The sequence below is a fragment of the Xyrauchen texanus genome, chromosome 12 (assembly GCF_025860055.1).
Source record: "Xyrauchen texanus isolate HMW12.3.18 chromosome 12, RBS_HiC_50CHRs, whole genome shotgun sequence".
NCBI lineage: Eukaryota > Metazoa > Chordata > Actinopteri > Cypriniformes > Catostomidae > Xyrauchen > Xyrauchen texanus.
Genome location: NC_068287.1, coordinates 28833091 through 28848667, shown reverse-complemented (window position 1 = coordinate 28848667; position 15577 = coordinate 28833091). Strand labels below are relative to the sequence as shown.

Sequence of the window (15577 nt, the reverse complement as noted above, 5' to 3'; positions counted from 1 at the left end):
TAAATAGCTGCTTACCTCAATCTTGTGACAAATTCTTCTGGCATCCCTCCCCCACCCCTCTCAATTTCTATTCACTTCTTTATTTATTAAATATTATATAGGCCTATTCTTAAATAAAATGTCAAGGGGGATGTATAGCTTGAATCAAGTCTCTTACACAACTCCTCCATCACGAACAGCAAGCCACATCTCACTCAAGGATTTTATAAGCATGTGAACTCGTTAGTTAAACAGATTCTTAAAAATATATGTGGGTATATGACAGATAACATGGGCATAAGTTTTCTTCAATATCAAGGTTTTATGTTAACAGTTATAAAGGGGAGACTGGGGCTAGTTGTCACATTTTAGTCCCATAAATATTTCTCAGTAGTAGGTTTATTTTTTGAAAGTCAATATTTACATACTGTAGCTACAGTAAGGTTAAGGCTTGAAGACTTTGCAACAAAAAAAGCTATTGAACAGTTACATTTTTCTTGCCCAGGAAAAAAGATCCATGTTGACCTTTTGTGCCAACATGCCCCAAAAGTGGGCCTAGTATAGGCTTTAAAGGCTAAATTTAAAATTAAAAATATTATAAGGCACAAAACAATTAATTAAACAACAAGAATGTGAAGTTAACATACAAAAATATATATAAAAAAATGCTTTGGCCTACACATATTGTAATTAATCAGTTGTATACATTAATGACATTGTGAACACATACAATTTGTTAACATGCCCTGACCTGACTTTGATGAAAAATACATTTATCCTGAGAAAACTGTTGAACCTTAAGAACCTTGAGCCTTTATGTATTCCAGTGTGGTTTCATTATGTTTGCTAGTATATCTAAGAGCTATAACAAAAACATGATGATAGTAAAAATGTGTCAGTGTTTTGTACTAGGGGTTTGAAGCAACATACAAAACCTCTGCTAGAGAAAACACACATTTTTGTGACTTTTGACTCCAGATATTATCCTTACTGAGATACAGCCTTTGTGACAACATCCCCATGTGAAAACTAGCCCCTCTATACTTTATATGCTGTAACTAGTCAACATTTGTGACACATTTTTAAAATAACAATATTTTATTCTATATGTTATTTAAAATAGTTTTAGATTAAATATAGCATGTTTCACCTCAGGACACTGCTGACAATATATTAATATATGTTATTATCATTATCCTGTATGTATACCACTGAAGTCACATTCTCCAACTTTTGAAATAAATTTGGACAGACTAACATCTCACAATTTACAACACCTGGTTTAAATGCACTGACCAAACATTCCAATGCATCACAACCTTGCTTCCCGATTACCATTTCCATCAGCATATCACTCAGAAGAGTGAGAGAAGAAGTGCCAAAGCCTCCTCAGGAGAATCCTGGCAAATGGCAGCAGTTCAGATGAACCAACAGAAAATGCTCCCATGAGTGAATGAATATCAGTCTAACCCATGAGAACTGTGAGTAAATTTGGATTGTTGAACGACAGAAAGTATCCTGACAGACATGTGAAAATAATCTGTAGAACATCTGCTCTGTCCAGCACTAAAAGCCTCTTTGATCACTTATCAGAGTATAAACCAAGACAAAAGCCCTATTCGGAAGAGACTAGAGGTGGTTAGGTAAATTTACTTGGTGGCCCCATTCCAACACAACTGTGTTTTTCCTCACACAATATCTGTAAAAATAATAGAGCAAATTGCGTACTGTTTTAGTTTGAGGTACATTATTGTTTCATTACACTTCTCTTCATTTATTTTGACCTTTGTCAAATACAGTAAATTAAGCTAAATATCTTGTTGCTCTGCCTTGTGCACTTTCATTATAAATCTAGACCTTTATGCCAACTTTCTGGATAAAACAATTGGTTGTGCACATACTGCCTGCTGGCATCCCATCCAGTGTAAAAGAAGAATTAAATTAGCAGAGTGTCTAAAAAGTCTTATCACGTTCTGCTCAGAACAGACACTGTAGTCTCAAGTCAGGTCATTTTTAATTGTATAGCGCTTTTCACAACACACATTGTTTCAAAGCTGCTTTACAGGAAATCATGCATTAACAAATAATGAAAACGTAATATCTATAAAGTCTTATAGTGATCATTGTGTAGTTTGATTAAATATGATTGTAAACTATAAATAGTAATACAATAATAATTGTATTTAGAACCACTGTGAGCAAGCTGAAGACTGTGGCAAGGAACACAAAACTCCATAAGATGTAAAGTATGATCCTCACCTCAATTACTTCACCTTAATTATATACAAAATGTGATGTAATGTGTGTTTTGTGGTACTCACATGTGCATGACCTTACATAATGTCCACATCATGACAATAAACACTACCATCATAGTTATTTCTGCAGAGATTCCAAACCAGTTCAAATCAGCACATTAAATAACAGAAGCCTTCTATTAACAATTGTAACTCAAACTTTGTTTGGAAAACTAATTGAATTAAATTGAATGGTTGAAATTCCACCTTTTGTCCCACTTTTTCCCATCCTGTTTTCTATGTCCACTCTTAATATTTCCTTTAATCCTAATTATAATAATAAATACAAATAAATATAAAGGTTGATTTCCTCACAGTGATTTAGTCTCGGTGAAGGTTGTGAAGTTGAGAGAAAGGTTTTACCCAGGTAAAATTAACCATGGTTTTAGTATAGTAATATTTTAGTAACCATGATTTTGGTGGAAGCCATTGTTACTAGAGTAATATGGTGCTACTATAGTAACCATGTTTAATTTAAATGATTTTACTTAAAAATACCATGGTGATACTATGGTTACAGTAGTAAAACCATGTTCAATTTTGTAAGGCAATTTTTGAGCAATGAATTTCCATTAATGTCCCATGACCTTTCTAGTTATTTGTGATAATGAATTAAGATTAACCACTTAAATTAAGAATGATTCACTAATTAATCATAATTGGTTCAATTTGCGAAAGAAAAAAGGCTCAAAAGAACTATTAGCTCACTCATAATTACTGTGGCTTGTGAACAAGTTCTACCAAAGAGCAATATTTATTCCCTGAAATATTTCATAACTAATTAAATGTATTTTTAGTTATAGAAACAATAACATTTCCATGCCAATAAAACACTGTTTTAAAATTCCCTGATATTTCTAAGTTTTCCATGACCGTGATTGATTAGTGCACAAAGTTTAGCCGATATGCAAATGAGTGTGTGTGTGTGTGTGTGTGTGTGTGTGTGTAAGAGTATCTAAACATATCAGCAATAGTCATACATTAATCCTAGAAGTGGTCTTACCTGGGAGCATCAAAGCTGTCGTAGGATCCAACGGTGTAATGCCGGAAGAGTCGCTTGGCTCTCTCGCTGCGGCTCTCTGAAACACGCACACACAACCTCATCCACATCATCATTGTGTGTATTTAAGTGTGTAACTACAGCATGAAAAGCAAATACATGTCCGACTTGAAGTTTCCCGCTCTGACAGAGTGTGGTGGCCCAAACAGCAGTGAGTTTAACCAGCGTGAAATGGCACAATCAGTCTCCCTCACACTCCACTACTTCTGTAAACTATTAATAGTCCTCATAGCTGCTCTCCCTCACTGCATCTGACATCAAAACATTACAGAGAAGCTGTGTCAGTCCGACTGTCCAACAACAGCTGGGACTTATCAAAATGACAGCTCAAAGTGTACTGTAGAGTGGGTGTCTTCAACATTGATAGCTGTAACGTGTGCGTGTGTAAGTCTCACCTGAGCGATTGTCCAAGCTGCGGAGTGCAACCTCCTCCACGCAGTCAGAGGGGAACCAGCCTGTGCGCCCTCGAACCGTGCCCTCCCAGTAGCCCCCTTCTCCCACACTCAGCACTGAGAGAAACAACACATGGGAGAAAGAAGTATGCGTGTGTGTGTGTGTGTGTGTGTGTGTGTGTGTGTGTGTGTGTGTGTGTGTGAGCAGTAAACAAACAGTTACAAAGTTACAAACAGTTTACAGAGCACACTCATAGCTGCACACAATCACAATGCAACACAAAAACACCTACATAGAGACCATGAAACCGAAACCGCGTGCAAGTTACTGTCATTTAAATGTTTACTGACGTATGGCGGAACATGCAAGCTATAGGGTTCCCACACATTTTGACAATGACTTCCATGACTTTCATTTTGATTTACACTGATTCACTAATGAATCATTCAGACTGATTTGAAAACTGATTTCACCAATTCATTGAAAAGAAATGAATAGCAAGAACATTTAGCTCACAAATCAAACAGACTTAAGAGCCATACTCTTACACTCACTGAGCACTTTATTAGGAACACTATGGTCCTAATAAAGTGTCCAACATGGTCTTCTGCTGTTGTAGCCCATCTGCCTCAAGGTTCAATGTGTTGTGTATTCTGAGATGATATTTTGCTCATTACAATTGTACAGAGTGGTTATCTGAGTTACCGCAGCCTTTCTGTCAGCTCAAACCAGTCTGACCATTCTCTGTTGTCCTCTCTCATCAACAAGGCATTTCCGTCCACAGAACTGCCGCTCACTGGATGTTTTCTGTTTTTGGCACAATTCTGAGTAAACTCTAGAGACTGTTGTGTGTGAAAATCCCAGAAGATCAGCGGTTATAGAAATACTCAAACAAGCCCAACAATCATAAAATGGTCGAAATCACTGAGATCTTATGTTTTCCTCATTCTGATCATTGATTAACATTAACTGAAGCTCCTGACCGGTATCTGCATGATTTTATGCATTGCGTTGCTGCCACATGATTGGCTGATTAGATAATTGCATAAATAAGTAGGTGTACAGGTGTTCCTGATAAAGTTCAAAGTGAGTGCATATACTCTAGTAGTTTTTCTCTATACAAGCTCTACTCAGGAGCAATATCTAACTGCTAAAATATTTTAGAGTAAAGCATGACTAACAAAATATATATTCCTGATATGTACAGGTTTTCCATGACTGTGGGAACCCTGAAGTTGTGACAGATCTTAACATCCACTCTTTCATTTACGTACACACACAATCACATGCAGGATGATACTGAGCACAAACAGACATATACTGACATACCAACACATATCACCAGAATACATACACAGACAACGTTTATCCACACCTGTGAAAAAACATACAGAAAACAAATGCACATTTAATGGCTCTCTGCCAGCCTGAATGACAGCTGACAGGAATACGCACACATAACACATGACACTGTTCCTCTACTCACACAACAACACAAACACACATACACATTCACCTTTGACTTTGTCTCCCTTGTTGAGGCTGATCTCATGGTCCCCCTGGGCCGAGTGCGAGCGAGTTGCCACAAACATGCGCCCGGGTACAGCACTGTAGAGACGCCGCCGCTGCCCGCTTGCTGTGCCCTGACTACTTATGGAGGCCACCCTGTACAAAGACACACGTCAAAAAACAGGGTTAACATTATTTAATGCACATCTTTTACCAGTTATTTTCATTCATGTGGTGTATGTCTTTACAGGATCTGAATGTTAATGATAATTTAGGTTAGAGTTTGCTTAATGACCTGCTTATAACAAAATGTAAGTTTTTACCACACCTGTCAAATGATAGTTATTTTGAGAAATATATGCAGAAATATATCTTGCAAGCCATGAACGTTTATTTTGCATGATTTTATTTAAAATGTTTATTTTTGCCCTTATGTCAATTTAATTATTTAGCTGTTTTTCCTTAGATTACATCAGTGAAAAACAGCACAGGTCATTATATCACTTGAAGCATCACTTAAAAGATAAACCACTCTCTGTCTCTCAGTAAAACTAGGGATACTCCGATTAAGATTTTTACAGCCTTGTCATCTGATCAGCCAATACCAATCCCGATAACGAAACGATAAACGATCCTTTAAACTTTTATCAGTTTTGTCATAAGTTTTCTGTCACTGTTAACTGCATTTATCTGTTGGCAATACCATAGTTGTAGCCTAGTTTCTGCTGACAAAAATACTGTACGTTGGTTAATTGATAATCAAATAAACATACACAAAAATATTCATTTATGAATGAAAGTTTTTTTTTAAACAGGCCTTTAATAGAAGTAGGTTTACAAAAAATATTGTCTATATTATGATAGACAGCCCTATAAAGTACAAGACTTAAGTTCAAACTGATAACTGATAGGTGTGATTAAACTTAATGTGACATTTTTGGTATTATTCTTTATTTATTTATTTTTATTAGTATTATTAGAATCAGTATTAGTATTAAATTTATTTTTTAATAATTTTTCATATTTAGTATTAGTTGTATATAGTATAATTATATTAATAAATATGTTTCCTGCATTTTTATGTTGTTGGATGTTGGTAATATTAGTTCCTCTTTCGCTTGTTCCTGCTGGAGCTTTAATGAGGGCAACATACGCTCTCTTGTGAGTAGTGACAAAAAGCTGTATGGGCTCTACAGGAAACAGAAATTAATAGTTCACCTCCCGACTGGGTCTTCGGATCTGAGTCTTTTGTTCATTTGACACGTGACCGCTACTTGGCTCAGCACAGAAGACAAACGATTTGTTCATGAGTGACAATTACTGGTCTTACAGCTTATAGTTCAGTGTGTTGCAGTTGTTTGTATTGTGATCAATATGTACATGTCAGTATGACAATAAATTACATTTTAAAGTCATGCAAATTGTCTAGATGAATTATTTCATGTGAAATATTTCATGTGAGTTTTGTTAAACTCTAAGGGCAAAAATAAAACCAAACTTATCATTTGTATTTAAGGAAGGTTGGATCTAGAACTACTGTAATTTCCTATTTAACTCATTCAGCCCCGCGCCTTTTCTGCACTCCTCTTCCAGAATTTCGTCCTATATCTTCCACTTTGTATTGAAGCTACCACAAAGAGTCTATCAAAATGCAATATGTATGGGAGCACAAAAAGTATTTATCACCAAGAGTTGATGGTGTAAGGCTAAACCACACCTCTACTACATACTGTATACTGTAAATGTTAGTTTTCCTAACTGAGAGGGTGAAACTGGACCTTGCAGATCACATTTGGACAGCTATTTTTCCCATTCCTTTTTTGCGTAGGCTTTTCATAAAATCCTTCATAAAAGAGTACTAAGCCATGGACCAAACCAACCAGCTCCGAGGTAAATCATAACATCGCAAATTTTCTTTAGAGGTAAAAAAGTATTTGAAAATTGGACAAAAAGAAAAGGTACAAGACTACGCACTTACCGTCTTTCATGAGGGCACAATCTACAATCCCATGAAGCATTGCGAATTATGAAATTAAAAGCCAATGGAAATATATAAAACTATTGATTTTCGGTTGTTGATCATAAGTATAAAACATTTCATTTTACGTTTATTGCTAAATATACCAATATGTACAAATAGATAAGTGGCCGCGTTTCTCTGCTGGACCATGGATAATGCAGTTGTTTACCAGGAATTCCGCTATTAAACACCATTTGTAAACAATGACGCATAAATAACGAAGAGTATTGGCTTCAAAGGAAGCATATACCATCAATGAACAACTTCAGAACTTACAGAAGGTCTGTCTTTAAAGGCTTCTTTCACTCTTGCAATGTTTTATTTCATGCTGATTGTAGTTTTACTTTTTGACAAATCATTACTTGATTAATATAAAATAAAGTGAGCCAAAATCATACAGATGAAATAAACAAATGATTATATATTTATACAGATGAAATATAGATTATGTTATGTTGAGTTTTATTTTGCCATTAAGCTGAAGTTTTGTTTAGTTTTTTTTCACTAAATTCACTGAGGTAGTATTATTGTAAGTCAGAAGACTGCACAGAGTGGAAATGATAATTCTGTGGATGATTGAAATATTTAGTTATCACATGTAGGCTATAATAACTTTAGTGGATGAGTTGTCTCATCTCTGTGCCCAGAAACACTTACCAGCTGAGATTGGAGTTTGAAGAGACTAAAACATAATAAATAAATAAATACAATAATGTAAGCATTATGTAGTTTTCATTAAATGTATGTAGTTTTTATTAAATCTTTATGAACATATATATTAAAAATGACAAATAAAATTAAGATTTATTGTATTAATATACCATTTAATAAGAATAACAAATATTATTATTTTTGCAAAGGTACATAAATAAAGAAAAAGTTCACTCACTGACATTCACTATATAGGAAATAGTGAATGAGTTAAAGATTTCGGACACAGCACCCAAAGAGATGTGAGCTAATAATTTCTGTTTTACTGTACAGAGCCTATGGGTACATATGTGGCTGTCACGTGTCAAATGAATGAAAGACTCGTATCCAAAGACTTGGAAAGTGAACTAATCATTTCTGATCCTGTACAGATCCAATGCGTCTGTCACATGTCAAATGAACAAAACATTAACTTTTCACAGCAAGCCTGTTTCCCTTTGCCGTGTCGCATGTGAAACGCCATATACTGTACGCAAATTTTTTCATATCCACCACACCACACCACTCACACCGCATTGTTTTAAAACTGCTGAATCAAGTTTGTTGTCTAACAACATTCAGCCGGTGCTCCCCACACTCCAATGATTACATGACAGTGATGCTGAAGAATTAAAGGAGCCATGCGTCTGTTGCAAAATGGCCGATCGGATGACGCGATCAGCCAAATCATGATACCACCGATAGAATCGTAGGAAGTGAATATTGGCTGATACTGATCAATGGCCGATCATTCGGAGCATCCGAAGCATCCGAAGTGAAAATGCACCTTTCACAATAATGTATAGAAACATTGAGCCTCATTCATGAAATATCTGCAGAATGAATTTAAAGTAAATCGTTTGTAAAACCATTCTTGCGTAAACGTATGCCTTAAATTCAATGTGACAATATAAGTAGGAATAGTTTTATGCAGGATTTAAACACAAAACATTATTTCTGCTTGTGTTTCATAAATGAGACCCATTTTGTTCCTCATATTTTGGTTTTAGTGGCTTAATGCAAGGAATATTCCACATAAGTACTTTAGGCACACAAGATGAACATCTGATGGTAAATTTTGCACTGAGATAAAAATTGTGTGAAAGTTGAGATAAAAGTTGAGTCGCAAAAGAGATGATTTCTTTGGTAGACAGTTCACTCACTTATGTCACTTATATTAGCAAAGGTGTGATTATCATACTTAAAATTCCTTTTAAACCATGCAATATGTTGCAGTTCGTAATAAAGTTACCAACTAATTTTTGCACACATTTATTGCTTTGTGAGTGTTCACTTTGGAAACTGGCTATAACCCTGTCATTTCTATTTTCTCTCTCTATCTCTCTCACTCACCCTTGTCTTCCACGTGTTTGCCGGCTCCGATCATCTCTGTCTCCAGATCGGCCACGGGACGGAGAACGGGTTCGGGCTCCACGGGGACTGCTAGAGCTACGCAGGGTGCCGCCGTGCTTAATACCCTGAGAGATAATGGGATAACAGGGCAATTGTAACAGAGGCCAACTGTAAAACAAAAATTTTCTTCAATCACAAACAAGCTTTAGTGTTGAAACTTTCTCGGCACATACTCAGTAGAGTTCTCTCTCTGCTTGAGAAAAAGATGTGCAATCAAAAAACGTTTCTGTCTAAATTTATGATTTTGAATTTTTAATTTGTAACCATTTCATCTCTAGGTTGTTGGTTAAGAGTTAACATGAATGACAAATGCTTCTGTAACACTGTTGGTAGTAGCTACCAAACCTGATTTTATCTCAGCTGTGGAGTCACACACATTAGCGCATTCAAAGTCTACGTTTACACCGCAGCTGAATTTATCCAAATCTGATTTTTTTATTCACATGTGAAACAGATCTGTAAATTGGATAAGAACAGCTCTTTGAATGTGATATTTTCAAATCCAATCTGGGCCAATTTCATATGTGGAAATAAATCGGATACGGATTTGATTTGTTCTGATGTGCCTTCAGTGTGAACAGACATGTCATATTTAATGTGATTTTTACTTCAATCTAAATCAACAATCATCACTTGTATGCTTTATATGCCTGTTATGGTTTCTAGTTAATTCATTCAGTTCCTTTTAAAGAAAAGAAAAGAGAATTATAGTCTATAACATTTGGGTTCAGTGGTTCGATTTAATTTCACATAGTAAAATATGCGCATGGAAACACACTGAGGTAGATTTAGATTATTTTATCCATCTGTTTTTCCATCATTTGTTGATATTTTATTAGATAGTTATTAAGTGTCCTATTCTGGTTAAAATAAACTGCTAATAACTAATTTTACAAGTTCATTCATTATACATATTAAAATAATTAACATGTCTGGGTTTGTTATACGCATACTCTGGGATTGTTGTACGCATGCGGGACAGTTAACAAGCGTCGGCATTTCAGACTAGTGTCTGATTTGGGCTTCATTTAAAATGTTGTGTGAACAACCTTACAAATTTTTTTTGATTTGAGCAGAAAATCACATTTGGTCACATTAAACTTCAGTGTGAACATAGCCAAAGATTACCTGAACAGAGACAATATTTGATCCAGCAGCGTTGGGAAAGGCGATCCAGTCAGGCACATTCATGCTGTTGTCACTGTTGGCCCTCAGGAAGGGGTGAGGATGGGGCAATCCAAGAGTTCGTGCACTCTCCCTCCTGGGGGCGTACTTCGGCGACTCCAAAAAGGGAACTGGCATCAAATTAAGAAAGAAAAATTCAAAGAGATAGAGTGAGAGAAAAGCAAAGAGAGACAGAAAGACTAAATTATTAAGCTCCAAATGTCACACAATTTGAAGAGCAAGTATCTCACACTGTATAAAAAATATTAGCACAACCTAAATAAATCTCTGCTTCTCCTCAGAAGTGCTCTTACCTACATCTGATTCTCGATGGTTCTTAATGATTTCCCCCAGCTCAAAATGGCCAGACATCACAGCTACCTGAAACATTGTGCACAGTCGTTTAACATGCATCTCTGAGTGACGCAGATTGACGCAAAGCTTGGGAATAACACAAAGTCACATAAAAACACCCTTCTATTTATATTAAACACAAACATACACACTCACATAGTCACAGCTAGCTGTGTGGAAATGACGAAGGTTAAATAAAACTCTTTCGGCTCAAGGCAGCTTCATTCCTTCTGGGACTCACAATGCATACCAAAACACTGATCCACAAAAACACACTACAAATTACAAAAGCAGCCCGAACCGAAACACCACACTTAAAGGTGCAAAAATAAAATTTTCAAAAAGTGACAAGGAGCCACAGTGTTAACACTTTTCAGGGAAATCAACCTATGACTGATTTTATTTTATATTTTTATTATTTGCACATATTAAACTGAGAATTTAACATCCAAAAAATGTACACAGATCACCTTTAAGTTAACTCCCTAAGGAAGCCTAACAGAGCGTTTGTGGGAGCTTGGTTTTCTTTAATTATTGGTTTATCCTGAACAAACACAAAGAAACAGCCTGGAGGAAAGAATGTCATAATTACCTGGAAGGGGGTCTGCCCACTGTTATTCTTTGTGTCCTTGTTAGCTCCTCGGTATAGCAGTATGCGTGCACAGCTATCCTAAATGACAGAATTAGAGAAGAACGACCTCAAGGCATTAAAGAGATGAGATGCTGGCAGTACAATGTAACAAGTATCATTTATAAAACTCTTGTATACAGCACTTTCCATTAACATGATACACTATGAGGTCCCATGAACTTTTTAAAGCATTAGAGGCACAGATCTTATGTTTTCAGTTGAGAGATCAGTATTATAGTATTAAATATACTATTTAACATAAACTTAATTTAGCATGGAACTACCCAGATATAGCGCACGTACATCTCCGAGATGTCTGTTTTTGATCTTTTCATCTGGAAAGCATCACAATCTAATTTTACACCTGCTAAACATCTTAAAAAGATTAGATTCACATTCTAAATAATAGATGTCTCAAATACATCTGCTTAATGTCTTATTGACATCCGAGACATACTTATTGACATATGTCTTATAGACAAATTGCAGATGAGAAAACAATGTTAAAATACATCTTCCTGGTGTAAACAATAAGACATCTAGGTGATGTTATCGGTGTGTTATCAGGGTAGCATGTAGTAGTTTTCTATGCAACAAATATCTGTTTATCTATAGAAATTTATTTGTCATGTTGACAGCATTCATCAAGCTCATCCATTAATCCTTTAACACTGTTATCTAAGTTATTATAAAATGGATAGTTCAGGCACTGGATGCTGATTGGTCAACAGCCGTGCTTTATTCATAATAAATCACAGCTTTGACCTCTTCATTGAACTTCTATATGTATCACTCCACAGCACCCAAAGCTGACAGTTATTCTTGTTGCCTAACAATGTTCTGTTTACTCTTTACTGTTAGTGACTATATTTCTGGTGGAAGGATGACATTTAATGATTTTACATACAAAATATAAAATTTTAATGTACATTTGTGTCCATAATTTTATTTTTAATTGTTGTGACCAGTTTAAAAAATTTGTTTGAGATTTTGCTTCATACAGTTGCAGTTGAGTCTGTTCCATATTGTGAATATAGTCACAACTGAAGGGGTTGCAACACCCTACAGCCGTGACTATATTCTCAATATAGCTCGGCCTCTCATGCCTTACTGCTTAATTGTATGAAGCAAAATCTCAAACAAACACTGTTCTATAATTTAAAGGGTAACTAAACACCTGCTCAGAGTCTGACTCCACCCACTAGAAATATTTGAAAATGCTGGAAAAGTGGGCAGACCCCGGCGGGGATAGAGGGAACGAACCGAGTGAGGGGCTGAGCGGGGTGCACCTGAGACTCGTAGTGACGGATTAATTGACAGCTGCTGTCAGACTCTATGTTATTATTATTCCTCACACGGTCGCAAGACAACATGTACATGAATCTGGCGTGGTGAGCTGGAACCTGCTGACGTCAACTGTCACCGCTTACGTCAAGAAATACCGCAACAGCCAATAGGAAAATTCAACTGCAGTAGCCACCATTCAACCTGAAGAGGGCAGCACTCAGACGTTTTTACACCATATATTGTAGAATTAAAACACTTTATACACAAATGTCAAAAAAATTACTTGAATCAATGACCAGTACTAATAAAGCCCCATGCTTACAGATCATTAACTAAAAAAAGTTGGTTTAGGGTTTAGTTACCCTTTAAAGGGAAATACATGTTTATCAACTTTATAACTTTTGTAAGTCAACATTTGATCTCAAACTAGCTAGTCTGTAATGATTGATTAATTTAGGCTAAATTTGCTACCTTTCTTGTAATCATATTACCCATTTTGTTGTAGAAAGAGTATACAGGGATTTAATTTGTCATTTCATGTGTTTTGTGTCTAGATTGGCAGCTACCTTGTTATATAAAGCGCATATGTGCAGGGCAGTGTTTCCTGAGGCATTCTGGGATGAAGAGTCCGCACTATAAAAAAGCAGGTGCTCTAAGTGTTGTGAGTTGCCATTTTGACAGGCCTGAAAACAGAGGAAGATAAAAGGGAGAAGGAAAAGAGGGAAAGGAAGCAGGAAGTATAAAAAATGGATAAGAAACAGAGAAAAAGAGAATAATGAGATGTGGAAGGGTAGAGGCGGAAATAGTTTTTTGATACAAGGAGGAAAAAGAGAGAAAGGAGAATAGATTTTATACATTGTCAGAACAGACACCTTTGCTAATTAACACCAGAGAATGTGTGAGTGAGAGAACAAAATAATCAAAACAGATATGTGCACACATACAGAGAGAGAGAGAGAGAGAGAGAGAGAGAGAGAGAGACAGGGAGAGAAAGATAAGGATAGAGGGTGATGGAAAGATACTATGAAGTAGTAGATTGTTTAGAAGAGCGCTATTGATACATATTTAAAACCAACACACAGACCCAATGCGGTGCAGATATTCAGAGAAGATAGGTGTTTCCCCATCAGCCCTGAGATGAAGTGAGGGCACTGTGAGATTGACATTTCATGAGATGAGAGACAGAAAGATAAAGAAGGTGAAGGTGTGACTAAATGAGTGATTCACAGTGAGACAGAGATATGTTTAAATTAACACAGACACAAACATTAGGGCATTTGATGCATAACATGTACATTGACATTTAATCAACATCAAGATTTTAGGTAACAATTTTCAGTATATGAATGTATATGCGAAAGTGTATATTTTACACTTCCATTTCTTTTAAGTGTAATAATACAATTTTTCATCAACTTTTGCCTGTCACTAGTTCATGTTAAAAGGTCCTGCGGTTATAAAAATGATTTCATGTAGTCTCTCTCATTGAGGTCATAAAAGCTGCATGCATAAGAATTATAAAAGTAGCAGCAAAATTGTTTTTTTTAGGAGTATAGCATATAACATCAGAGGGCATGTCAACTTTCCAAAATTATTTTGTGCATACCCATTTATCTCTGGATTTGCATGTTTTTGCTGTGTATGGCATGCACATACAAACCCTTTCTATCCTCATCTCTTTTTACCTGATGGGTCTCATCCCAACCATTTTCATCACGGAGCCCCAGCTTGGCTCTGTGGTACAGGAGGGTCTCACAGCAGGAGGTGTCACCCCCTATAAGCACAGTGTGGTAAAGTGGTGTCAGCCCACGGTGGTCCTTATAATCAGGAGATGCCCCTAAAGACAACAGCATCTATAAAAGAGAAAAAATTAGCACAATTTCAATTCCATTATGGGTTTCAGAATGTCAGAGGTTATGTGCGTGTTTGCATGTTTGCATGTTACCAGTAAGGCTGTGTGTCCATGTGATCTGACGGCCTTGTGGAGAGGGGTCAAGCCATCCTTTGCCCTGAAGTCAATATGAGCTCCCCCCATCACCAGCAGCCTGATGTTCTCCCCTCCGCCTGGCTCTGTCTGTACCGCCAGAGTGAGTGGGGTCTCTGCCACACACACACACACACACACACACACATACACACATACACACATACACACATACAATTAATGTGTCTAGCAAATACATACATGTCTGGGGTTTTAATTAGTAAATAAACAACCATTTTAAACATGTTTGAAACTTGAAGCATTTCTGTGTTATAAATATTTCTCACTCATGAATGAAGTAAACACAGGTAAAATACATGGTGGTAGGCAGGGCCCGTAAACATAGGCGGAAATCCCTCAGATGGGGGGGTCAGGACCCCCCCTATCTGAGGGTTGTCCCCCCCTAAAATATCAATAAAATATGTGTATTGTAAATAATATAATGATATATTCTTAAAATAATTGTTTAAGAAATAAAATAATACAAATGCAAACGGGGCAAAACAAAAAACCCCTTGGTGTCCCCTTCAAAATGAGAGTAAAGAAATTATTTGACAAGTACGTAAATAAAACAGAATTATTCAATTATTCAATTATCTCTAATGTGACTGAGCAATTCAAATTAATGACAAACTATTGAAAAACAAACAAAAAAGTCTGAAGTGACTTATGCACATTGTAACGAAATTTACCTCATTGCTATCAGACGTTTATATTGGACACTGAAATGTTTTTTGTTTTCTTCAGAACTCCATGTGGCAATATATCTACAATGATGGTTAAGTTATTTAAAAAT

At 36.2% G+C, this 15577-nt stretch overlaps 1 protein-coding gene across 1 annotated transcript in view; it reads right to left on the bottom strand.

Annotated features, from left to right (window-relative positions):
- shank1 (SH3 and multiple ankyrin repeat domains 1) overlaps window positions 1-15577 on the bottom strand; it is a 138555-nt gene that overhangs the window by 45266 nt on the left and 77712 nt on the right. The window contains 10 exon segments of the mRNA XM_052139116.1: window positions 3280-3355; window positions 3732-3845; window positions 5246-5394; window positions 9302-9426; window positions 10490-10656; window positions 10840-10906; window positions 11472-11549; window positions 13364-13480; window positions 14483-14650; window positions 14743-14897. Of these exon segments, the coding sequence (XP_051995076.1) occupies window positions 3280-3355; window positions 3732-3845; window positions 5246-5394; window positions 9302-9426; window positions 10490-10656; window positions 10840-10906; window positions 11472-11549; window positions 13364-13480; window positions 14483-14650; window positions 14743-14897 (1216 nt within the window).